The sequence below is a fragment of the Colias croceus genome, chromosome 19 (assembly GCF_905220415.1).
Source record: "Colias croceus chromosome 19, ilColCroc2.1".
Lineage (NCBI taxonomy): Eukaryota > Metazoa > Arthropoda > Insecta > Lepidoptera > Pieridae > Colias > Colias croceus.
The window spans coordinates 6,348,748-6,374,728 of NC_059555.1; the positions used below are offsets into that span (position 1 = coordinate 6,348,748).

Genomic DNA, 25,981 nt, shown 5'->3' on the forward strand with positions numbered 1-25,981 from the left:
GCTTTACAAAGTTTATTTTTCAAAAGGTATTTTTTTCTGGGTCGTAATCCTCAGTAATTTTACCCTTGATAGGCACATATATTTCTTTTTACTTCACTTTTTGGAAAGCTGAAATACGTAAAACAAAAAAATATTAGGTAAGTTAAAAAAGTTTAGTGTAGCTGTGTGTAGGGATGTGAAAATAAAGAATGCATTTAATGGAAATTATATATTCCTCTAAATTACACAAAAACTACTTCTAACTACTAGACGTGGGTCGATGGCGCGAGATAAGGGACAACTGGGTGGAGACGCTATGTGAATGTGCGACGCGGCCGAAAATCCTGCGTCAACACAGCAACTACAAAAGTATAAATTTCAATGTAAAAACGAACAATCTTATAACTACATGTGAGTGCAATACCGATGTCGTGTCTTGTTTCATTACTAGTATAAAAAAATTTTTTAAATGGTGTTCTAAATGTTCATCATAATATTGTTATTACAAAATATTCTCTTCGCTATCCATAAAAACTCGTCATCATGGTTACCTTACTTGTTAAATTTGTTTATTGAAAAATGATGAAAGTATCACGAAAAAATATTTAACATGACTGCTTACTAAAATGATGATAAATTTGACGATTTTTGCCATTAGCATGATTCTAAACAGGTAAATGCATGAGTATTGAAGAATATTGTAAATAACGTAAATATACACTTGCCTGTGAAATTTTATGCCAGAATTTGGTTTCCAAACACTTCTGCAATTTTGCACAATACAATACTTTCTTTTTATTGGGAAAATATGTAATTCAATTTTATTTTATGAATGGCAGTGTATTAAACAAGCATATTAACCTCAGAGCAATAATAGGTTTATTGCTCTTAGGGCGTATTCAGAAAGAAAGCTTGAAACTTATAAGCGCTTATCGGCGCTTGTCAATGCTCAAACCAGATTGTCAAAACCAGCATTGACAAGCTTGTCAAAACCAGCATTGACAAGCACCGATAAGCGCTTATAAGTTTCAAGCTTTCTTTCTGAATACACCCTATAGGGTGTATTCAGAAAGAAAGCTTGAAACTTATAAGCGCTAAACCAGCATTGACAAGCACCGATAAGCGCTTATAAGTTTCAAGCTTTCTTTCTGAATACACCCTATAGATATTAACTTATATATTCGAAGCGACGCAATTTTTTTGACACACATGCCATATTGACAAACTGAGAATTGCCATAATTTTACTATTTTTTTAATGGTTGGCTCCTCCAGGTTGGCTCAGATTGTGGCTCAGATACTCAATTTATTTAGCTTAAATAATAATTTTCGCATCCAACAATGCTTCTGAATGTGTCAAGAATGTGTAATAGAAAATACGTCACAAAACAAGTCCCATTCGCGCCAAGGCTGTCAGTAATAATATTGCCAGTATTATTTTATTTTGAAGCATTCTGAAAATCAAGCTGAAAATACTTCTGTAAAAAAAAGGAAACATTCGAATTTCGATCGATTCCCGCCTCGTGACCGTATTTTTTCTATTTTGTAATAAATTATACCTTAGATCTCCTTAGATATTATACTTGTACTATTTTGTTCAAATACCCTCAGAGTTGATGAAAATCTAATGAAAATAGACGAGAAAAAGCTTATAGAAAATACCACTACATTTGCGTTAAGTATGTAAGTATGTTTATTGATTTATTTTACGCAAAGAAAATTTAGAGAACAATAATTAATTATGTGTAGAGGATTTCTATCAATTATTTAGCACCCTTATTTCAGTTAGTAACAATGGTGTGTAAAGTGCTCAGAGCAATAAACCTATAGAGTTCTTATATTGAGACAGAACAAAATACGTATTTTCTAATCTACTTACTCTTAGTCAATAACAGCATAAGCCAGATTGAGATAGCGATAGAGTATCTGCACTGTCTTCAAACGTAGCGCGCCGGCTATATTTTGTTTGCCTTCCAGCTGGAGGTCTCGGTGCATCAAGTGTTTTTAACGAAATATTTAGAAAATATAAAGTGTATAGTGTTTCTTTTTATTTGTCAGTGTGCTAAAATAACTATTGTATGTTTAGCAACCGGCTATCACTAGTCGAATGGGAGTTTTGGATGAAAACAATGAGAAAATATCTTTCCATCGGTAAGTGATTTTCAGCAAATTGATAAATATTTATGTTTTAACCCTATTTGAAGGTTTTATCAAGCGCTTTTTTATAATTCTATGTTGTAACTGTAACATTTACCCACTTTATGGGGTTGTGGAATACAAAAGAATTAAATAATTTTTATAAAATGTCACAATATTATCACATTTGGCATTTTGTTTACCACCGTAGTGATGTAACACATCCAGCGTATATTATCGATTTATGACATAAAATCTATTTCATATTAACGTTGATTTATTTATTTTGTTTCTTATATCAGATTTATATGTAGTTGTTGTTGCAAATAATAGATGTAAATTTTCTACAGCAGGAAAATAAAAAATACCACGTGGTAGTTTTATTTGACTTATGTATTTAGTTTGTTGTTTATTATTTTCTCTTTTAGATTATTAATAAATTCATTTTGTTTTAGATTTCCAGAGCTAAATAAAAAATGGGTATAAAACATGAGACGAGTAGATTGGACGCCGTCGAAATTTGCTAGATTGTGTTCACTGCATTTCGAGCCTGCGTGTTATCAAGATGGATACTCTAGAAGAATTGTGCAATCTTACGCTTACGTTTTTTTTTGTTCCTGTAGATAATAAATACATTTGATTAAAGAGAGTGTTGAGAGTTTTTATTTTGAAATTTTTTACACATAAGTTACTTTAAATGTGTAACTATGTGAAAATTAAACGGTTGATTAAATGACAGTTCTCATAGATGAGAAACTACTATTGAAATACATACTTAATATACATGCGTTTTCAAAGAAAAACCCGCATAGTTCCCATTCCTGTTGGATTTACGGGATCAAAAGTAATTTTTCCAAATTTCATTGTAATCGGTTTAGTAGTATTCGCGTGAAAGAGTAACAAACATCCATCCTCACAAATTTTCGCTTTATTAGTAGGATGTTAGGAAAATGTTTTGATTAAGACTGTCCTTTTATTAACTTGTTAAAATTAAAATGCTGCATGATTCCTTCATGCCGATTGTGCCTTTCTCCTCACTCCTTTAACTTTATCATCATTTCCATCTTTATTTTCATACATTTACATTTCAAGTTTTAAAATTTCTTTTATAATATACTAGCTTTCCACCCGCGTTTTTAAAGAAAATCCTGCACAGTTCCCGTTCACGTGGGATTTCCGGGATAAAACCAATCCTATGTGTGTATGTACAAAATTTCATTGTAATCGGTTCCGCAGTGAAAGAGTAACATCCATTCTCGCATAATTTCGCATTTATTATACACGTAGGATTAAACAAATAATGTATTCAACTGAAATTAATTATTAGTTTTGTTTTTAAAGTGAAACTTTTATTACATCGCGATCGTCTCAAACTTTTTGGTCTGTGTAGCGCATGTCGCGTGTCGACGCACGATACGTACGATAATAATTATCGTACAAATACGATAATTTTTAGTTAAATGTCTATAGTGTGAAAAAAAGTTTCACTTTTACCGTGGTTTCATAAAACCACACAACATTTTTTTTTATTTATTATTTCACGAAACCGTAAATGCAAAATACATTCACGATTTTATCGATTGAAGCACATCCCATCACTATCACCTTCTATCTATCTAAATACGTACCTATAGTAAAAATGGTGCCATGACTATGTTGAAACGTAGCTTGTTGTCTATAGCTGTCTCATTCTTTCATACGACGTTTTCTTTAGATAGAGAGAAAAAAATATATGTAAATTGTATACGCTCGATACAAGTACTCTATAGGTTTATTGCTCTGAGGTAAAGTGTGAATGGTAAGTACTTCAATCACATTTCAATGTAATCCTTTCTTAGATAGAAGATATTTTGTAGATTTTCTTTAATTCAGCTATTCATAACTTAATCTTACTCTTTTCGGCTAATGCTTTAAATGTATGTTCTATCTTTGTCTAACGCGGAGCGGCTTTAACTGCTAGTTTGTTTGTTTGTTTGCATATTATATACCTACCACTTCTACGTCAATTTATGTAGGTATCTGCCTTTTAGTACGATAAAGACGCTATGGTATATCCGTAGGTATATATTATCATTTCTATTTGATTCTTCAAATCAAACGATCCACAGAATTGAAAACCGCAATGAGATATTTACAATGTAGGTAATTTGCCATTGAGAAGCACATATACCTAACAACTACATAACTAATATAATAATTATTATCTTAGTGCTATAATATGTTAATGATGATCCATTGAGGATCTATAATCAATGTTCAATCAAAATTCCTTATATTATTGTAAGTATGTAGGTAACACGCTCCTTGAAATAAAGTCACAGAATATGTTAAAGTCTATCTACGATGCACTAAATTTAAGCATCTGAGATATCGTATCTTCAACCATCAGTAGTGTCAATACTCAAGGATAATTATTATGAGGAAGGTATGTAATAATAATATTAGATACGATGACTTCATCAATCTTTTGGTTAAAACCGGCTATAGCAATGGATACATAAAATAATAATTATTGTTTCTTATATCTATGAAGAATAAAGACTATAATGACACGGAATCGGATGTAATTATGCGAGGTGCCGATGAATCGGCAATTTCATATTTCATATAAGATAATATTATTTGCATGTTTGAAGTGATCTTCCTAAAACAACGGAAGGTAGTTATTCGTAACGTATATTTTTTAAAGCTTGCTAATCTTTTACTCAATCATAGAGTAAAACAGTTGCGATTACAGAGTCCTATTTTTCTACGTAGGTATTTTAAAATTCATTCTTGATACTTAACACAACCCACGTTCCTATGAAACGTTATAGAACATATCATATATCAAGTAGGTATACATAATAAATGTAGTTCAACCCTGTTCAACCATATAATATTGCTTTCTCGTTTTTGTCCAGTTCCGATATAAAAAGAGAAATGTGAATGAATTACATAAATAACTACATATTAATTTGTACTAACTATATCTTACAATAAATAAACACAAATAATATTATGTTCTTCTTAATTATTACTTAGACATAAGACATAATATTATCTCATTGTAGGTACTGTGCCTGTGGTCTATATCAGATGATGAGTGTGTGAATCGTGTACGTGATGACGGAAATATGGATGGTGGATTTGGATTAGTGTGAAATTTATCACAGAGGAAGATTAAAGTCTGGTTAGGAACATCTATTTTTTACCCATCATCAAATTCTTATACAAATATAACACTTAAAAATTAAAATAAAAGCGGCCAAGATGGAGTCGGACTCGCGCAGTTGTAACTGTAAATTTAAACTTGTCAAATTTTCCTTTGTCTGTTAATACGTTGCTATCAGCAAAAAGGCTATATCTTTTTGATTGCGTTGGCTAGTTTGATTTATTCACAGCTTCAAGGCACCGTAATCTTGAGTACCTATTCAATATAAATTTCAGCTTGATACCTACCTCCAAGCGTTCTTGAGAAAATAGGTCTTGACTCTTTACAGACAGACACACAGACGGACAACGAAGTGATCCTATAGGGGTTTCGTGTTTTCCTTTTGATGTTCGGAACCCCTTAAAATTATTAGTCTTGCCATTTCTAAGACTGCGGTCACAAACACCGAGATGAAATGTGTATAAATTAGAATATAATATGGACTAATTTACAAAAGGAATTCCGAAAAAAAAACCAGAATATTTTATTATACATATTTATACAAACATATTTAATTCGAAAGCGGTTTGGTATATGGTTTTACCACGCTGGGATATTTTGTAGAGACGAGAATTACCGTGATGTCCAGTGTGAATCCGACGAAGGCCTTGAAAACACGTCTAGTTGTTTTAATAAAAAAGCTTAAAATGATACGCATTTTATAAACTTAAGACAATAAAGATGACGCGTTTGTGGTTTAGTGTATTTTTCACAGTGCTCTTGGAATATTTTACGGTTTGTGGCCAATATGTTCAGTCCCCGTGCCCTGAAATATTTGATTACAAGTCGGATCATACAGGGATCTATGGAATAATCCATTTGCAGCCTTTTGGATATGTGACTTCTATTATATTAAGGGCAAATTTCACCGTAGCTACAAGACTGCCCACTGTGAGTATTTTTTCAACCATCCCATTAAGTACCTACCTAAAGCTCATGAATAGGTATGCACGCGTCATACTTTGTAATAAAGGTACCTATATAATGATTTTAAGAGAATCAAAGTACATTAAAACGAAGGTGAAATAAAAACGTGACCTTCAAATATGAAATAACAATAAATTAATAGCTTTCAATTATCGTATGAATTATGTTTTTTTGTTTTTCTAAATGCTATAATCGAAATTATAATATATTGTGTTCTTTGTATATTATGTACTTATAACATATAACTAGGGTCTAGGTAGTAGGTTATATTATATAAAACGTTTATTTTATGAATCAACTTGTCGCATGCAGTTAATTATTTCTCGGCAATGGACTGAGGTACGAGCATAGTACGAGTTTCCTTATCCCTTCCATTTATTTCAATCATAACATTGTGATAATTTTGTCTTGATCCAATCAATCAAATTTGTTGAGACACACAGATGGCGCCACATTCGCACTTTTTGAATTAAAAAAAATAACTAGGTACTTTTGGATATGACGTGGATTGTAAGCGTAGGAATAGGATCACGTTTTATTTATGTATAGGTGTATAACTGGGTATATGGTAGATAGTATTAAGCTGTTTTCTTTTCTTGTAGAAGTTCTTGTTATTGAGAGGCTATAAAAACAAACACATAAAAAGGCATTAGTCATGGAAAAAAAAGTATAACGTTATAACGTCGACTTCTACTTATGTTAATTTTGAAAAAGGAATACAAAAAGAATGATGTTTAGCACTTAATTTTAAGTCAATATAATATACAAAATCGTCTAAAGCCAATAGGATCTAAACAGGTAAATATTTACTACTGCAATAAATTATACCGTTTCCTGTTTTTAGCGTTCCGCGTAAAAATTTTTGAATATAAAAACAGAAAATCTCAACTATAACATTTTTTTATGTTATGTATAATTATTAATTATGTACCTAGTTAGAGTTATTTGTAAAAATACTAATCATGTGTACGGGGTACCGTGTACCTACGTAACGTAATATGTACGTCCTACCTGCTTGAGTACATGAACATTGTACAAGGTATATAAGTAGGTAGGTATTGCTGTTTACTCAGAATATGATAATTAATTATTGAGATAATCCATTCTACGTAAACTTGGACACTACTATAATTTGTATCTATATTTTTTACTTAATTTACGAACCATTAATCCAACAACTATTTAAAAGTAACTTGAGATCGAATAACGGATTAAAAAATATATCAAAGTAAGTAGGTACCTACTGGATTTCGTTGTGATTTAGTACTGAACCAGTTTCGTTGAATTTGAGTTACGCTTCAATTTCTGTTCCTTTTTATGCGCAGCTGATTGTATCATGTAACAAGGAAAAGATTTGTTTTAAATCTCAGCAACGTAAAATGATCATCGGGATTAGCGTTACTATAATTAAAATTAATCGAAACTTCTATAATTCTTAAGAGTTTTGATATAGTTAACTATGTACATAACTACATACCTACCTACTTAAAACGTACCTACCCAAATAAGCTCCGTAACTACTGAATTTACCTGTTTTAAATTGCTATTGAAATTCTTTCACCGATATACCTAAAACTCAAGTGTTCTTGATTTATATACGAAATGTTTTATATTTTAATTTTTTTTCCAAACCATCTTTTAGTGAACCGCTCGAGCTCGTACCAACATAAAACTTCGTTCTATAATTAAACAATATAATATTAGTTACCTACGGCCTACCAATAACTACTAAGCATTATGAAAGTACGATTCTTAGGTATGTACCTAGGTATCTGTTCAAATAATAATTTTTACACATATTATTGTTAACAATAACAACAACCACTAGGTAGATATTAGTATAAACTTTGATCGCACAGTAAATTAACTATGTCACATTGTTTTAAGCGTTATTTTGATCAAAATTAATTAAATCTTTGTCGTCATCTAACATTTAAATGAAGAATCAAATTAACATCTCATCAAAATTCGTGAAATATCTGTTAATTTTGATATTGAATGCAAAATAGCTTTGGGCTGCGTCATAATATAATATGGCAATAAAATGTAGGTAGTTATGTAGGTAAGTATATCGTGTATTTTCCTCGTCAGGGCAGACCCTCTAAGTAAGGAACATTGAACTTGAAGACAAGCTATGAAATGAAATAAACCTGTCTTTGTAATGTTGCGAAATATGTTGCCAAACAAAGCTAAAAGCTTCATTAATTGTTTTACTTTGGGCACCGACTTCGACTTGAATTTAGTTTTTGCTTATTGTTGTCGAAAATTGTTTATTTTTTAATGGAAATTTTCTGTGCTCTTTACACAGACCCGTTTTGTACCATGAATCTAACAATCTTTCAATATAGGTAGGTATTACATATTATAGAAAACATAGATTTTTTTTGACGTGACAACGTCTTATAATTCGATATAGCCGGCTGCACGCACGAAAAAACATGACTCATGCGGCGTTACCTTGCTCTGAGGCGTTCCAATTTCCATGTATGGCTTGAAGTGCAAGCGAGAGCGCGGAACTAGCGACAAAGAAGCACAATCGTTGTAACGTTCAATTATCGTCAGTAAACCGACTTTACATACAACCAATTTTTGACGTGACAACGTCTTATAATTCGATAGAGCCGGCTGCACGCCCGAAAAAACATGACTCATGCGGCGTTACCTCGCTCTGAGGCGTTCCAGTGCAAGCGAGAGCGCGGAACGAGCGACAAAGAAGCACAATCGTTGTCACGTTCAACTATCGTCAGTAAACCGACTTTACAGACAACCAATTTTTTTTGTACAATAGATCTAACTACTTATTTCCGATATAAAGGGTCCAATAATTAAATGTAAATACAAACTCGGGAGAATATGATTTCTTAAAAGAAAGTAGGTATACAGCTGGCCAAGAAAAAATATTTCACAAGTTTACTAATTACTTGTGAAATGTAAAAAATCCTCCAAGGCGCACCCGAAGACGCGAAGACGCGGGTTTCAATCCCACCTCGTGATCGAATTTATAAAGCATTTGAATGCTATAAAAAATTAAAAAAATCAACATTCAATGAGTAAAGTTACACAAAAAATATTACCAATGTACTTACCTACTGTACTTATAGGTCAATAGGTACATTAGTAATTTTTTTTACTTAAAGAACATAAAGAACCTCCTCCATTTTTTATGGTGAATCGGTAAAACCATGGACGCGTTGCACTTGTTTGGTCTGGCCATTTTGTCGTCATTAGTTTGATCAATAATGACTCAATTATTTGCACATAATTATGTACATATTTGCAATGTATGAGTACGTACCCTGATAAGGATGCTTTTCCACCAATAATGTGTGAGGATGTTTTGCGAGGAATGTGTTTGTAAATTACCTACCAATAGTATCGCTTCAAACGCTCGATTAAAGCCAAGCCATGGATCGATTTTTCTGTGGGGATAGATAAAAAAATATCTCTGCCTGGCAGGACACAAAAGAAATCAACATTGCCATGTGTTTGTCCTTAAGAAAACAGAAAACAGATGTAAAACTGTAATACCCATACAGGATGTCCAACACGGCAACATGGGAAATAACTTTAATTTACATCCTATATAGTTTAGATTTTTTAATTACACAATTTATTTGTTCCTCTTTTATTTCGTTTTTTGTTTATTATAAAAACTTCGACCGGTCTCGTTAGGTAGGTACATCGTCTTCAAAAAAAAAACATGTAAAAAATCTAAACTACCTATAAAATGCAGTTCCATCAAAGGGAAACAATCGAAAAATGTTATAAGTTTAAATTATATTAATGTTAATCCTTTAATTCGTTTATTTCAGAGTTACGTTGGCAGCATACAGCTGCTGTACCCAGAGCGTAATGTGCTACAAGATTTCAACCGCGGGGCACCTATAGATTACCGCGTAAATTTTCCCGTTAGCTCGCCTGTGCCCCGTCTGACAGGACTCTCAGCGAACGATAACCTGATCTGCTATGGGATTGGTGGTATGTTGAAATTAATATAATACAAATCAACCATAATGTGTTTTATATTAGACAATTTTTGAACTATAGACTTCCAAGAAATATTACGTAAGTAACTACTTACCTAACAAATTACTAGCCTACATAAAAGCAGATACGATTTATGAATGATTAGAACAAAAATACAACTTCTAATTAATTTTCTTCGTTATTTTGCTAACAATGATGTGTTCACTTACGTGCTCGGTGCTTGTGTACAAAGGGAGGTTGCTTGTGCAAAAACACAGCTGAATCCGTTAAATAGCATTATTTAATGTAGGTATCTAATATTGCCTATTACAGATAGCCCTGGTCATGGGCGGTATGTGACTATGATAAGCCTGCAACACGCATTGTACCTTCGCAACGATTTCAATGGCGTTTATGACCCCCAAATTCCAGGTATTAATTCATCTTATTTATCCAAGATCTAGAGTGGGTTCCCAAAATACGTATTTAAGAATCTAATATTACTGATTAATTTTTCATAAAATTATGATTTGATTCAAATCAATGTCCAGTTAGATGATGATCGCTATAAATTAAAATGTAATATAGATTTTAATAATGTCTTATTATTCTTTCAATTCTAGGTAGCCAATTCCACATTGAAAAAATCAATCAACTGAATCCGAATTCGGAATTCGAGATATACAAAATTTCACAACAGACACCCGTATATAAGCCACAGCCTCCTCCACCACGGCGTCCAGAAATAATAATCGCAGAAGTGATTACGAAGAGACCTCAAATTCCGCCACCGCCTCCACCGAACAGAGGCCCAGAATATGAAATTTATGAAGTACCTCCCTTTACAAATGAGCAACAATTCGATAGACCTATAGTGATACCGCCAAAACGTACGGACCGCCCGGAAGTTAAACCAACTACCACTACTACCACTACGGAAGCGCCCAGGTATATTATATTATTTAAATTGTGAATTTCCCGTTGGATTATGTCCGATTACATAATCGGACATAAGAAGGACATCCTTCTAGCGATAATAACGAGAGTAATTATTAAGGTAGATATCTCGCCATGGGCGTAGCCACGGTGGGGCAGGGTGGGGCGCTTGCCCCACTCTAGCTTTGACCTGGAAGGTAGGTAGATACCTAACCAAATCTAAAAATTGAAGTACCTACTATCTACTAAGCTTAATATCCGTAAGAAAATTCACACTCGATTCTCGAAAGTCTACAGGCGACACAGAAAATGCGACCTTTATAATTTTATTAGTATTATTTACCTCTAAATTGACTGACTAACAACTAACAAGTGTCATACGCCCAGCGACCAAACGGCTGAAGATTTTTGGATCTATTTCGTGGTGTGGTAGGTGAACAATAAGGTGTTTTGAATAAGAATAATTCGAACAACGAATTACACACGAAAAAAGAAAATAGCTGAGTCTACATGAACATGAACTGTAAGAAAAATGAGTATAGTACCCCAATTAGTTGCCCCACTAACTTATCCAATTTCACTTTTGTTGTGTTACACGTTCTACAACTCACTGATACTTTTTACTTTACACACTTTTTTTTTCTAGTGCCTACACTAGAAAAAATGCATTCGTGAATGCCTTCGCGAATGCCATCGCAAATGCCTTCGCAAATGCCTTCGCGAATGCCTTCGCAAATGCCTTCACGAATGCCTTCGCCAATGGCTTCGCGAATGCCTTCGCAAATGCCTTCGCGAATGCCATCGCAAATGCCTTCGCAAATGCCTTCGCGAGTGCCTTCGCGAATGCCTTCGCAAATGTCTTCACAAATGCCTTCGCAAATGCCTTCGCAAATGCCTTCGCAAATGCCTTCGCGAATGCCATCGTAAATGCCTTCGCGAATGCCTTCGCGAATGCCATCGCGAATGCCTTCACAAATGCCTTCGCAAATGCCTTCGCAAATGCCTTCGCAAATGCCTTCGCAAATGCCTTCGCAAATGCCGGTGGTACGGTCGCCGGCATTTGAAGACCTGAATATAACTTTGAGTACATACTTGGTACATACAGTTGCTAGTTTGCTAGTTACTTATTATTTTTTATTGTTGCCCCACCTTGAGCCCATGGCTAGCTACGCCCATGTATCTCGCAACGATTCAAATGAGTAATTATATAAGCAATAGTCACGACTATAGACTCCATAATTATATATTTGGCAGATACTCCTATGTGTAATAAATGTTATAAGTACTCATAAAAATTTACATAAGTCAATGTGAATAAACATTGTAAATTCTCGTTTCAGGACACCTCCAAGTCCAGAACCTTTAAACATCGAAACATCGTCACATTATGATAAATGTGGAGTGACGTCAGAAAACGTAACTCCCTTGATATTCCAGGGCAATACCTACGAGAGAGGTGACTGGCCGTGGTTGGTTGCCATCTACAGGAAAAGGACAAGCAGTTTGAGTTACATCTGCTCTGGAACTTTAATTTCGGATCAACATATTGTTACAGGTATCTATTATTCTCCGTTTAATTCTCCTTATTTTTTTTTTTTTTTTAAGTCCGTTGACCACAGCTTTTACTTAATGCTAGAGATATTTGCCTTCTTGTCGAATTCTTTACATTAACTTTAAAGTTAAAAGCATTTAGCTTTGTAATTTTAGGTAAAAGCTTATATAAAAAATTTGTTATATTGTTGTTTTAGCCATTAAACTTAATTTATATCTACTGTTCCAGAAATTTGATATTTTGATAAATTTATCTCGCGCAAGATATATTTTTATGTGTTTTAACTTTTAATATATTCCTATGTAATCTACAGCGGCGCATTGCATGCAGGGGAAGAACTCAATCACATCCATAAAGGACATAGTTGTGAAGGTCGGCGTGTACAATCTAGAAGACTGGGGTGATGACATCACCGTAACAGTGAAGTTGAGCAGTGCTGCCATACACGAATCTTATAATGCCACTAATTTAGCAAGTAAGATTACTTTAGGAAGAATTTTGCCATTCATTTCGTTTTTATTTAGATAAAAAAAAATATCTAGACAGCATTGTTTTACATACCCTATCTATACGTTACCCCATACGTTTGCTCTGTGTCTAGGTGTTAATTACCTATATAAGTATTTAATTAAAATTATATATGTATGTTTATCAGCCATCTAGTTTCCAACTGGAAACATACAACCTTTTTGTGTTCATGTTCAAAATTTGGTACACATCTTGTTTTGTGGGTACCTACTTATTGTAAAGATTCATTTTCTTGTTTACAGATGACATCCTCGTGATGACTTTAGAAAGGCCAGTGAATTTTAACTCTAATATTATTCCGGCGTGCCTCTGGACCGGCAACGCGGACTTGAATCGGATCGTGGGCACTACTGGCGTGGTGAGTTCAAATAAATACCAATATAATTTTAATCATTAGGTTTCATTGCATTTTAGTTTTTTTTAATGTCTATTACTTACTATTGAAATAACTCAGAAATAACATTAAAAATTTTGTAATATGTGCAATTTAAACAGGATAATTAATGCACTCGAGTTAAAAGCTAATGTGACTTTATTATTATAGATGTCTGTAGTATTAATAATGATAGATTAATTAATTAGCGCAATAATCTGTTATAGGTAACAGGTTGGGGAACATCAGAACTGGGTTCAGGCGGTTCCGGGGAACCCCGTATGGTACGAATGCCGGTTGTTAGCACCAAAGAGTGTAGAGCTAGCAAGCCCGAATTCCATAGACTAACGTCGCATAAAACATTATGTGCAGGTAACGTGTAATAATTTTTATTATTGTAACTAATAATGCGAAATATCATTATTCAATATTAATATACATAATATTATTACCATTTTGTGACAGATCTTCTTAACCTTACAATGCTTTGTTTTTTGTAAAACTTTTAGAAAAGACAATTAATATGAACAATATTTTAATAAAATAAATTTGCTTTAATAATAAAATAAATAATAAATCAATGTTTAAATTCCAAAGAGCATGGGACATTTTAGTATGAAGCCTGGTATACCTACCAATTTGCGATAAAAAAAAAGTCATTTTGGCGGCAAGAGATGAAACATGTGCCAATCGATAGTACATCAAAATACAAATAGGAAATACTCTTTGGTAAAATGTCGTAATTGATACGGTTTCGGAATAAATAAGAGTTTTAAAAAATTTTTTTTTTTTAGTTTTTTTGAATTATTTGTTACTTCTTACACTTAAACGTTAAGACAAAGCATATACAACTTCTAATTTGTAATAAAAGGGTTTCAAAATGTTTTATTACTATCAAAACGAAAGTAATAAACCAACTTTGGGCTAGGGATACGCACGTGCGGTGCGTCACTTATCGACAACCGTTATCGATTCTTAGAAAATCAAAATCGTTCATTTATCAGTGGTAAGTTGTTATGATCATAGTGCGGCCGAATAACAAACATTATGAATGCTTGAAGCTTGAGTTACTTTTATAGGGCCGTTTTGAAATGCGTCAGATTCATGCTTATGCTATGGAATAAGGATTTTCCATCGTTGATAATATCTTTGGGATGAATTGTGATGGATCTGACACCTGAAAATCAAAGCGGGCTTGATAATGGTTCGAGTTTAATTTTTATTACTTTGCTTTTGATGGTAATGTAGCATTTTTAAAAACCTTTTATTACAAATTCTAAGTTTTATAATGTTTACCTTAACATTTAAGTAAGAAACATTAAAAAGTAAAAAAAAACTTATTTACTCCAATACTCAATACTCAATAATTTATTTGCATCCGAAACTGAAACTAAACTAATCTTCATCGTAACTAACCATATCGATAACGGTTGTCGATAAGTGACGCACCGCACTTGCGTATCCCTAGCCCAAAGTTGGTTTATTACTTTGGTTTAGATAGTAATGCAACATTTTAAAACCCTTTTTTTACAAATTAGAAGTTTTATATGCTTTGTCTTAACCTTTAAGTGTAAGAAGTAACAAATAATTCCAAAAACTGCGAAAAAAAAAATTTTTTTTTTAACCCTTATTTATTCCGAAACCGTATCAATTACGACATTTTACCAAAGAGTATTTCCTATTTGTATTTTGATATACTATCGATTGGCACATGTTTCATCTCTTGCCGCCAAAATGAAGTTTTTTCAAAATTTCCAACTTTAGGTATACCAGTTAGGTTCCTTGCTTTTTTATAGCAATTTATTTATTCTAGGTGATAGAAAAGGAGCTGGCCCATGCTTAGGAGATTCAGGAGGCGGACTTTACATACTCGACAACGGCCGATGGAGATTACGAGGTGTGGTCTCATTATCCCTTGTATCTCAGAACGGGGACCACACTTGTAATCTAAACGAATACGTTGTATTTACTGACGCTGCTCAATATATACCGTGGATTAAGGAGAAGATGAGGGAGAATTCATAGTTAGGGAATACCTATTGTATAAGCTAATATTACATTTTTGTACATGACAAATAAAATTTAATTTATATGAACTTTTTTATTTTATTGTTTTATTTTATAAATAAGATATTTTTTTTACAATATATTGTTTAAGTTATAATAAGGTTATAATATTATACATGAGGTAAGTATATGCATACACGATTTTTAAATGGACGCGTACAACTCTGATGTCCTGGATTGAAACACAGTTTACAGATATCTGTATATTATATTGTGGTTGAACCCCGGCTGCGCTAGAGATTAAAGAAAAAGATCTTCTATGTCCAGCTCTAGTAAGATACAAGAAAATATTTTTTCATGGTTTACAAACTATATAATTTGTGCGTCACAAAATATGACAATGACATTTGCAATCATTCGTGACATTGACATTTGGCACAAAGTTTGCACTTTGCAGACTGCAGTTCCTTCCGCAATTCGCGGTATTTTGGAATTATTTAGTCAATGAATTAGGTACTTTTATAAAAATATCGCAAATACGAAATGGGTTGGCAAAAAATACCTTACAAAGCCAATGAACTGCAACTACTTGGTACATTGAATGGAGGTCAAAGCTTCAGGTAATTTAAAATATTAAAAGTGCTCACCATTAATAATATTTTTTGTTATTATACAAAATCATAAATCACCATAACATGTGAATTACATATTTTAGATGGACTTATAACAGTAATCTAAATGAGTGGACTGGTATTTTTGCAAAAACTTTGTGGAAATTACAACAAATAGATAATGGATTGCAATATCAAGTTATTGGTTCTTTATTAAATAAGAAGGAAATAAATGAAGAAGTAAAGGAAGATACGTTTACAAATTTGTTAAGAAATTATTTCCGCCTTGACGTTGATTTGAGCAAGCATTATAAATTATGGTCGGAAAGGGATGAACTATTCAAAACAGCATGTGTTCAGTTTTATGGCATTAGAATGTTAAATCAAGAACCAGTCGAAAATTTGTTCTCTTTTATATGTAGTCAAAATAATCATATATCCAGGTGATAATTTTTGGGATTACCTTAAATTATTTTTCTAATAATTTTGCTTGACATCATACTTTATTTTATTACATTGCCTATGAATTTTAAGGATATCAACTATGGTGGAAAAACTCTGTACACAGTATGGAGATAAAATATGTGAACTGGATGGTACATCTTATTATGCTTTTCCAGAAGTTGAAAAGCTGGCACAACCTAAGGTATAATTCTAATTTAAATATATAAATCCCAAGTCCCAGACTTGTAGATCTTTAATTGCTTGAATAAATACTGTAAATTAAAATGAACCTTCTAGGGAAGCGCGTACCATTGTATCAATGAAAAAAAAAAAAAAAAGAGGTAGTTCCTAATCGAAGAGCATTGTATTTTTTCAACCACTGACAATAATCTTCATTTAAAAAGAAATATGTCTTAAATGTTACTTGATATTCCTATTTGATTTATATGCAATTGAAGATAAAGTCACTATAACAGGTGGAGTCAAAATTACGTGAATTGGGCTTTGGATATAGAGCAAAGTTCATACAGAAATCGGCAGAACAAATTGTTGACTCAGGGGGTGAAGATTGGTTTAAAAGTCTGCAAGAAATGAAGTATAAAGATGCCAGAGCTGAACTGATGAAATTATGTGGAATTGGACCTAAGGTGAATATTTGAATTTAGCTAAATACATGAGCTGTTTGTCTTAAAATTATTTTATCAGTCAAATGGTGTCTTTTTTAGGATTTTGTACTGATCGGGGTAAAACAGGACCCTATTAATAAGACTTTGCTTGATGTCTACCTGTCCATCTGTTACCGTGCTGTATCTCATGAATCATGTTAGTTAAACATTTGATAATTTCAGTAATGATGTATTCCTATAATTAATGTTTAATTTTTATTTCTCTTAATTTTACCAAGTAAATATATTTATTAATTCTGCAGGTTGCGGACTGTATTTGCTTAATGTCATTAAATCATTTAGAAGCATTGCCAGTGGACACCCATGTGTATAAAATAGCTGCTGAGAATTATTTACCACATTTAAGAGGGAAGAAGAATGTCACTGAAAAAATGTATACAGAGATTGGTGACCATTTTAGAAATCTGTATGGAGATATGGCAGGATGGGCACATACAGTAAGTATTTTTGTTATTATTGTTTTATTCTGTTTTATTTTTTACTTTTTTCAGGCAAGTAGAAGGTTGACCATCAACCTCACTTATACTTTTAAAACTAGAACTTTATTTTTAGGTATTATTTTGTGCTGATTTAAAGAAATTTCAAGTAAAAGACAGCAATGAAAATGAAAGTGAAGTGCCCAAAAAAAGAAAGAAAAGGTGACAAATGTGAAAAATAAAGTATGTATATGCCTTATACAGATTTTTATTAAAGCTCCATAAAAGAGAAACATGAATAACTTTGTTAAACATTTAAATGATTCAGGTTATCAATATTTATAAAATTGAAGAGTTTGTTTGTTTGTACGCGCTAATGTCAGAAACTACTGGTCCGATTCGAAAAATTAATTTGGTATTAGATAGCAATTTATACTATTAAAGTTGAGAAATTATTATATTTATAACCGTGTTTATGAATAGAAGGATTAGTTTAGGAGAATGTTGTTTTGTTGTGAGGGAAGATTCAAACAAAAAACAACAAAAAAGCTTAATTTTCATTTTATTTAACAAAAAGTGTAAATAAATGTTTTCAAACCAATTCATTCATTGTTATTTGTCAGCTTGGAATGCTTTTATAAAATTAGTAAAATTATTTGATCCAATATCACATTTTTTCATATAAAACATTCATATTTCGAATAAACCCTTTAATAATTGCACACATGCTTATTCTAATTTCTAATTTATCTTACATTACATGAGATACATTGAATACATAGTTATATTTATATATTCTAAACTATATTCTATTACTTACATTTAAAAATAAATGTTATAATCAGTCAAATTAGCAATAATAAATACTATCTATCCCTCTGTAGCGGTCTCTGGATATTTCATTACTATTGACAAAGCTTTGTTTATTTATACCATACATTTTTACCTTATTCTAATGAAGACTTGGTTTTAAGTGCATTGTCATAGAATATGTCTAATAATACATTGTAACAGCCTATTTTTCACAAGCCTAAGAATACTGTTTATTTATTATTGTAATATATTTGTGGGCAATATTCAATAAGTGCTTGTAGGGCGCGAATTTCAAAAGATAGATCTGTTATAGCGGGCGGCGTAGCAACTAAAGTTGGCGCGAAAACTGTACTTAAATTGTGCGGCGACATTTTGTTTACCTCTGCATGTTGTGCCACTCTGTAAAAAAGTAAATTAGCACATTATATATGTATAATGTACTTTAAAACATAATGATATTTTTTGTAAGATATCTGCTATATTTTATTTGAATATGATTTTTTTTTCAATTATTATTAACACATTACAAAGATATATTTTGTTAAAAAAAAAAACAATTTTATAGTAGTTGTACTCACCTATGCAAGTGTTGAACCATGTATTGTAAACAGTTAAAATGTGCTGGAGGCAGCAGATCCAAGCATTCTCGCAACATCGCTACTTGCACTACGGTTGTTTTCATTTCTAAGAATTTGATACAAATATTAATCATAGATTACACTGGATCAACTTACAATATAACTTTGGCTAAACTTTTGAGTCATGCTTTTGGCTCAACTTATGAAAATAGTTAAATGCGTTTAGCCATTATATCCAGCCATGGATTTATAAAAAGAGAAAATTATGTTACGCTAAATTCGCAATCCGTAAATTTTGGATGTGTGTATTAAAAGTTGGCGTTAGCGGTTAGACAAGGACAGAGATAGAACTCTGGCAACGCCGCATATCGCGCGCATCGCTTTGCGTACGTGTCGTATCACGTAAGTAACATGTTCATAATTTTTTGTTTCACATAATATTAAAGTATAAGAAAACATTGGAAATAATCAATTATTGATATAATAATATCAATTTTCAAGAAATTAATATGTTGGCTTTTACTGAGTGGTAAACAATTATGTTTATATTTCTTCACTGTTTAATTAAAATATTGTTTAGCTGAACAAGGGTTAAAATTACTCATCAGTGTTATCAACAATGGCATAAATCTATATTACATTTACAAATAAATAAAAATGCTATAAACTTACGAATTGCATTGATGAGCTTAGGATGAACCTCATAGGTGATGAGGGGGACAGGCAACAGCCTTAAGTATAACTTCAATGTACCCGCCACTACATTTATATTACTGTATACACTTAAATCTGTTGCTTCACCATCTAAAACATTGAAAAAGTTTATAAATTTAAGTGTTAGTATTAACTTGAAAATTTCAATATTTTTAAATAAATCTTAAGTCATTCCATACTATACAAGAGCCCTTATTTTTGCAGATAATATATGTTTTTCTTAGTGTATGCAAATTACCTCTATCAAAAGCTAGTTTCAAAGCTTCAATTTCATCAGCAAATCCAGATACTCTGTAAATGCCCTCAGAATCCAATCCTCTATTTTCAATCTCATTTACACATTTCCTTACAACAAATGGTAAAGTACTGGAATGTGCATTTAATAACGTTGTTAGATCAATGCCAAAAACACCTCTAAGTTTCTTCAAGTCCGGTACACAATGATTTGGTACTCTTTCTGAGCATTTTGAATGTGCTATGAAACCGCAATCTGAAATTTATTGTAGAATTATTTTATTAAACGCTTAAATAACTAGGATTATAGGTGGTATAGTGGTCTAATACATCATTTGGAAGGCAGTTACAAATCAGGCCCTTATAAAGTTATTACTATTATGACTATTTGTTTTATTACTAATATAGACATAAGTAATTGTAACACTCGTTAACATGATAAGGTTAGACTATGAACTAATGCAAAAATAATATTAAGTGTAATAAAAGTCAACTTCAAATTGTATAATACTGTAGTGATATTTTTTTTAATTTATGTTGTAAAATGTCTTAAGTTTTCGTAATATAGTAATATTCATAAGTAATATTTACCTTCACATTTGACTCCCTGTGCAGTAAATCCCCACAGGAAATTTGCACACAACTCGCACCAATTCAAGCCTTTGAATGTATGCACTTTAAAGCTATGTGACTTTGAATATTTATAGAATGGTGGAGGATCTTCCAGGGTGGGTGTTAAGTTGAATGGAGGTGGTGGTCTGTCATTGTGTTTTTCTTGTTTTGTATCAGACTTGAGAAAAATAGGACTGGCTCTGTTTGACTCTCTGTTGAAGTAAGATATTAGTTCCTCAAAATATATTGAAAATCAACTCTAATTCAAGGCTAGCAAACACCTTTTTAATTAAGCTTATAAGTAAAAATATCACAATATTCTCATTATTTTACTTATTAATAGCAATAAAAGAAGATAATTCTTTACTTACTGCTGAATTTGTGACAATGTTTTTAATTTCTTCCTATTAAGAGTGACATATGGACTCTCAGTGTAATTTGCTCTGGAGTTAATCATTTCCAGAATGTGTTGGGCTTTCAACTCCATGTGACAAGTTATAAGACCATCCGCAACCAAGTCATATATTGTATCATATCTTTTGTCCTTTATATAATGTGTTCCATCATAGTTCAACTTATAGTGGTGTATCCTGTCATTAAATCTGCCAGAAATATAAAAAAATATATATATAAGTTTACACAGTAAAGATTTTTCAATACCTTTACTGTTTATAAAACCTAGATAAAATGTTTATAAATTAAGCTAAAATTACTTTGCCATTCAGAATTCTATCAATGATCAATGATTATCTTATAATATTAATTGTTCATACTTCCAAGAGAGTGTATAAAAGTCATTGTACTCATTTCCTTTTCTTATTAGAAATGCACCATTGGGTTCGTCTTCCAATAGTAACGTAGCTTCCTTATGCCCCATTATGCCATGATATTCTTTGCCGTAAAACTCCGGTCTGTTCGGACAATTATCACACATAATGCGCTTTGGTAAAGGTGCTTCCATCTGAATGCGGTAAACTAAAAATTAAAACAATAAATGCATTTTAAAACAAACATTCCGGATGCAGCTTTCACTTGTATACAAAGCCAGTGGCGTAGCTATCATATGGCCAGGTGGTGCAGTGCACCAGGGCCCCGGAGCTCAGGGGGCCCTCAAACCTCAGCTTTGAAAAAAAAATTTTGCGTATTTGTATAGTTACGGAAGGATTGTCGAAAGCTTTATCGATAGGTCGACAGATGATTATGGTTGGATGTATAATATTCGCCAGCTTTGTAAAGAAATTATAACAAAAATTGGCGTGCTCGAATGTGACCTTACGGAAGTGTATACAGCGATGCTACTGTTTCATACAATTCCTGTTACTTCCGCGGCAGCAGAAAGATCTTTCAGTAAATTGAAGATTATAAAAAATTATTTAAGAAACAGCATGCGACAAGATCGCCTCCGACATTTATCGTTAATTGCAATAGAAAATGAGGCGGCATCAAACTTGGGTTTGAGTGAAATTAAAGACGAAGTCGCAAAAATTAAAGCGCGCAAGAGATTGTTAATTGGGCGGGGAATTCTGTTAAAAATCGTTTTTTCCGTTTATCGTATTAATCCCATCTGTATAATAAATATTCTATATTGTCATGTGCGTCGTTGTTTATTTATTCCCTTTTTCTTCTATTAAACACATGGAGATTCTAATAGAGACGACGTATGGAAATCCATCCAGGCTAAATAGCCTACTAGGGATAAGTTCACGTACTGTTTTCTATTCTTATTCGTATCAATAATTTTGAAGGCAAATATAAGTTCAAACTACGCGGAAAGAGGGGAGGAGGAGGGCCCGATTCTTTCCCTATGCACCAGGGCCCTAGTCACCTTAGCTACGCCACTGTACAAAGCTAAATTACTAACGTTCTGGTTTCCAAATACTTTTAAGGTTTTCCATTGTTTTTCACTTATTTTATACAGATCTTTTATACGAGATGAAAACTAGGAATATTTTAATACATTAAATTAAAGGTGAAGCGCCTGAAATATATATAAACAAAACAAATATCAAATCACATCACAAATAAAATATGAAATATGAATGTGTCAAATGCTCAAATGACACTTTGACAGTATGTATGTGTTATGTGACAGATGACATATATTATGGCTTTTTTTCTATTATGGCAAGATTGTACTATTTGCGGTTGCCAGTGCCCTAATGTAGTTAATAAGTCCACTCGCCACTCGGAGTCCTACTCAAAGAGTATAATTTATAATGTCCTACTATAAAATAATTAAGTCGATCTTCTACAAGTAATGAAATTTACGTTTAAGCACTTTTCATCATTCATGGACTTAATGGAGTTAAAAAAGATGTGTTCCGCGGATTCATTCGAAATAATTGAACAAAAAAACTATAAACTGTACATAACCGCAAAAGTTAACGCAGCGCAACAGAAGATCGCAAACAACAACATTACCTATTGTTCTCCGCACAGGTTCTCCGCTTTTGCAACACTCTTCATTACTGCTCTTTACTGCTCCGCTCATTCGCTTCTATTGGTCGTACATAGTGTGATGCTTAAAATATAGCATTAGCTTTGCGCCCACGATTCCGACCGCGTGTTAATTATTCTTTCTTTCGCATTTACAAGATTAACTATTTTAGTTATACTTGCTAGGTCAGGCACCTATGAGGCTATGACACGTGTAGCTTTATTTGTAATAATATGCTCCTAAAAAGTGATAATGTTTTTATTTTTTATGTTAAATATTTATAATTTCAATGTAACTAGTTAACCAATGAAATTTAAAACCACTATCGTATTGGGAAACTGTAATGTTAGTGTGTGTTTATGAAAAAATAAAATAGAAATAATTGAAATTAGTAAGCAATAAGAATATCGACTTCCTGGATTAAAAAAAAAACTATCTATCGCAAAAATAAATATTTTCTTAAGATTACTCTTTAGCTATTTATACAGACGAATCTAACACCGAAAGAATTTTTCAAATCGGACCAGCGCTGAGATTAGCGCGTACAAACAAACAAACTCTTCGGCTTTATTATATTATGTAAGAATAGAGGCAGAGACAATATTATCTCCTTACCTCAATTATTATGGAATTGAGAAACTAAATAAGTTAATTAATATCGTATATGTAGGTAATTAATATTCTAATAAATATTTTAAATTTAGAGTAGGTACCTAAGTACATACTTAATCGAAAAGGATTAAAAAAGAGTTATTTTAATTATTGATGACAAGCATCTTAGAAAAACTTCCGTCTTTCATCGACACTGGAATCTAAAAGGTTTTGATTTGTAAGAGGGCATAATTAAGTATTAAATAAGTAATTGCGCTACATTGTATCCCTCATATGTACATTGTTTTGCATAGTGAAGAATCTCAAACATTTGTATTGAAAAATTACAATCATAAAGTTTTTCGCTTATCCACGTCCTTTTACGAAGGATTTATTTGTTTTATTAGCATTATTATCACCTTTTGCGGCTAGGGCATGAAGGTTTAGGCAGGAAGGTTTTTGAAAATAGGAACCGATTTTGGTTGATATCATATGCAATAATTAATCTTCAACTCTAGTGGTATATGCCTATACCAAGCAGGTATAGGCATATACCTGATTGGTATTGAGTAATTAGGTACCGACCTATCTAAAAGTACTTTATGCCTTTCTTTTTGATTGTAGATAATTACAATCCAACAGTAAAATCGCAAAATGTGTCGCACATAACTCGAGAACGGCTCAACCGATTTCGTTGTTTTTTTTTTTATATTCCTTGAAGTACGAGGATGTCTCATATGGAGAGAAAACGTAAACAAGACGTACCACAGGCGAAGCTGGGGTGAGTATTTTCCATAATTCGAATGTATCAATCGAATTTTTCATCTTGGTCTTAAATGTACAATATTGAAAATATAATGCAAGGTTAGTTTTCTATGGATCAAATTAATAAATCATTGCAAATAAAGAAAGGTCATTGTGGAAATAATAATACAATTTGATATTTAACACGCTATGTGGATTAAAAGTAGGTACTTACCTAGGTATCATATTAATTAAATTAATATATAGGTACTTTTAATCAAAATACATATTAATAAGATAACTGAAGGTTTACTTAGGTGCTTAATTGAAATTTTCTTGAGACCTAAGTCGTAGTTATAATTTTATTGAGGGTATATGAATCAATAACAATAGGGCTTTTCAAATATTGCCGTACCTATGGTGATTTTTTTTTTGTTTTGTTAATTAGAACTAATTCTTAGTAATGCTTATCAGGACTTTAAGGAAGATAATAAATTATCTTAAGAGTATGATAGCTAAGGATCATGCTGCGCTCTCTAACAAGAGTTTTTAAGTTATCACCTTCTTGGTCTATATGGGGTATTTAGATAAGAATAAAATATGCAACAAAATGTTCAACGATAATAAGTTTTTCTAACTAGGTTTCAATAATTTAAAAAAAATGTCAAGCATGTTATTCTACGTAGTACCTACTCAGGTAGGTACCTACTATAAAATATTTATTGGTATTTTTTTTTTTATCAAGTCTTTCCTGAAAAACATGAAGTTTCCTGGATTTTCTGAAAACTGCGTCGAAAAACCAGTATTTGGTTTTTGTTCTATGAATTTCAGCTATATTTGCTAATTCTTAGAAACATAATAGGTAGATACGTTCAAAATAACATCGACGTTATTTTACGTTAGTTTCGATGTGACGTCTTATCAAATTATGCCAATTGGTTGTTAATGCATATACTGTAATGTACAAACTACAAATACAATTTTAAGGCAACAATATACGACTTACTGCTGTTTGTGGAGATATCTTATTGGATGGTGTGAGTGGAAGCGATTCGAATAAAATTAAAAATAACGTAAATACAATTAAGTACAAACTTATAACGAGTTTTATTTTTTTTAACTACTCCTTTAAATTTAATGGAGGTACATGATGTTTTGATTTAATTTTCCAAATTAATACTTAACTATATTAGAACATTCAGGTTAATCGATAAATAATTAATCACCTACAAAACTGCACAGTAAATCTCCCAAAATTCAATATAGTCAGAATATAGGTATTAAACAATAAATGGCATTTTAAGTATTATGGTGTAAATGCAGTGAAAATAAAAAAAATTAAAAGGTTCTAAGCGGTTTTTAATATACCTGTTGATTATGTTCGATAAGTAGTATCAATAAAACGGAATACATTTCCAAACGTGAGCCTTTTTAACTGTGTGATTTATCAAATACAATTTAACAAAAATAATTAAAAATTTAGGCATTGAACTCATTTAAGTTAG

At 32.1% G+C, this 25,981-nt stretch overlaps 3 protein-coding genes across 6 annotated transcripts; 2 read left to right on the forward strand and 1 right to left on the reverse strand.

Moving 5' to 3' along the window:
* Positions 1–1,700: 1,700 nt before the first annotated feature.
* On the forward strand, positions 1,701–15,693 carry LOC123700234 (serine protease gd-like). Of its 3 annotated transcripts, XM_045647403.1 has the most exons (10): positions 1,701–1,779; positions 3,899–3,912; positions 10,047–10,212; positions 10,534–10,632; positions 10,824–11,148; positions 12,477–12,691; positions 13,002–13,163; positions 13,459–13,574; positions 13,817–13,961; positions 15,403–15,693. In XM_045647403.1, the coding sequence occupies exons 2-10, from the start codon at positions 3,910–3,912 to the stop codon at positions 15,612–15,614; spliced, it is 1,443 nt and encodes a 480-aa protein (XP_045503359.1). In that variant the 5' UTR covers positions 1,701–1,779; positions 3,899–3,909; the 3' UTR covers positions 15,615–15,693. The 3 variants fall into 3 exon arrangements, with proteins under 3 accessions (XP_045503359.1, XP_045503358.1, XP_045503356.1); XM_045647402.1 differs by lacking the exons at positions 1,701–1,779; positions 3,899–3,912 and adding an exon at positions 4,486–4,539; XM_045647400.1 differs by lacking the exons at positions 1,701–1,779; positions 3,899–3,912 and adding an exon at positions 5,887–6,198.
* Positions 15,694–16,040: 347 nt separating this feature from the next.
* On the forward strand, positions 16,041–18,096 carry LOC123700240 (N-glycosylase/DNA lyase). 2 transcript variants are annotated; one of them, XM_045647408.1, is made up of 6 exons: positions 16,041–16,216; positions 16,312–16,650; positions 16,742–16,853; positions 17,128–17,298; positions 17,580–17,774; positions 17,890–18,096. In XM_045647408.1, exons 1-6 carry the CDS (start codon positions 16,140–16,142, stop codon positions 17,977–17,979), a joined length of 984 nt encoding a protein of 327 aa, XP_045503364.1. In that variant the 5' UTR covers positions 16,041–16,139; the 3' UTR covers positions 17,980–18,096. The 2 variants fall into 2 exon arrangements, with proteins under 2 accessions (XP_045503364.1, XP_045503365.1); XM_045647409.1 differs by lacking the exon at positions 17,890–18,096 and adding an exon at positions 17,377–17,473 and having other exon boundaries at positions 17,580–17,683.
* A 202-nt stretch (positions 18,097–18,298) lies between these two features.
* On the reverse strand, positions 18,299–22,745 carry LOC123700237 (beta-chimaerin). The gene is made up of 8 exons (XM_045647406.1): positions 22,566–22,745; positions 21,478–21,679; positions 21,076–21,306; positions 20,684–20,916; positions 20,097–20,348; positions 19,817–19,948; positions 19,145–19,250; positions 18,299–18,965 (listed from the first exon to the last, which is right to left on the reverse strand). Exons 1-8 carry the CDS (start codon positions 22,597–22,599, stop codon positions 18,797–18,799), a joined length of 1,359 nt encoding a protein of 452 aa, XP_045503362.1. The 5' UTR covers positions 22,600–22,745; the 3' UTR covers positions 18,299–18,796.
* Between the last annotated feature and the right edge of the window lie 3,236 nt (positions 22,746–25,981).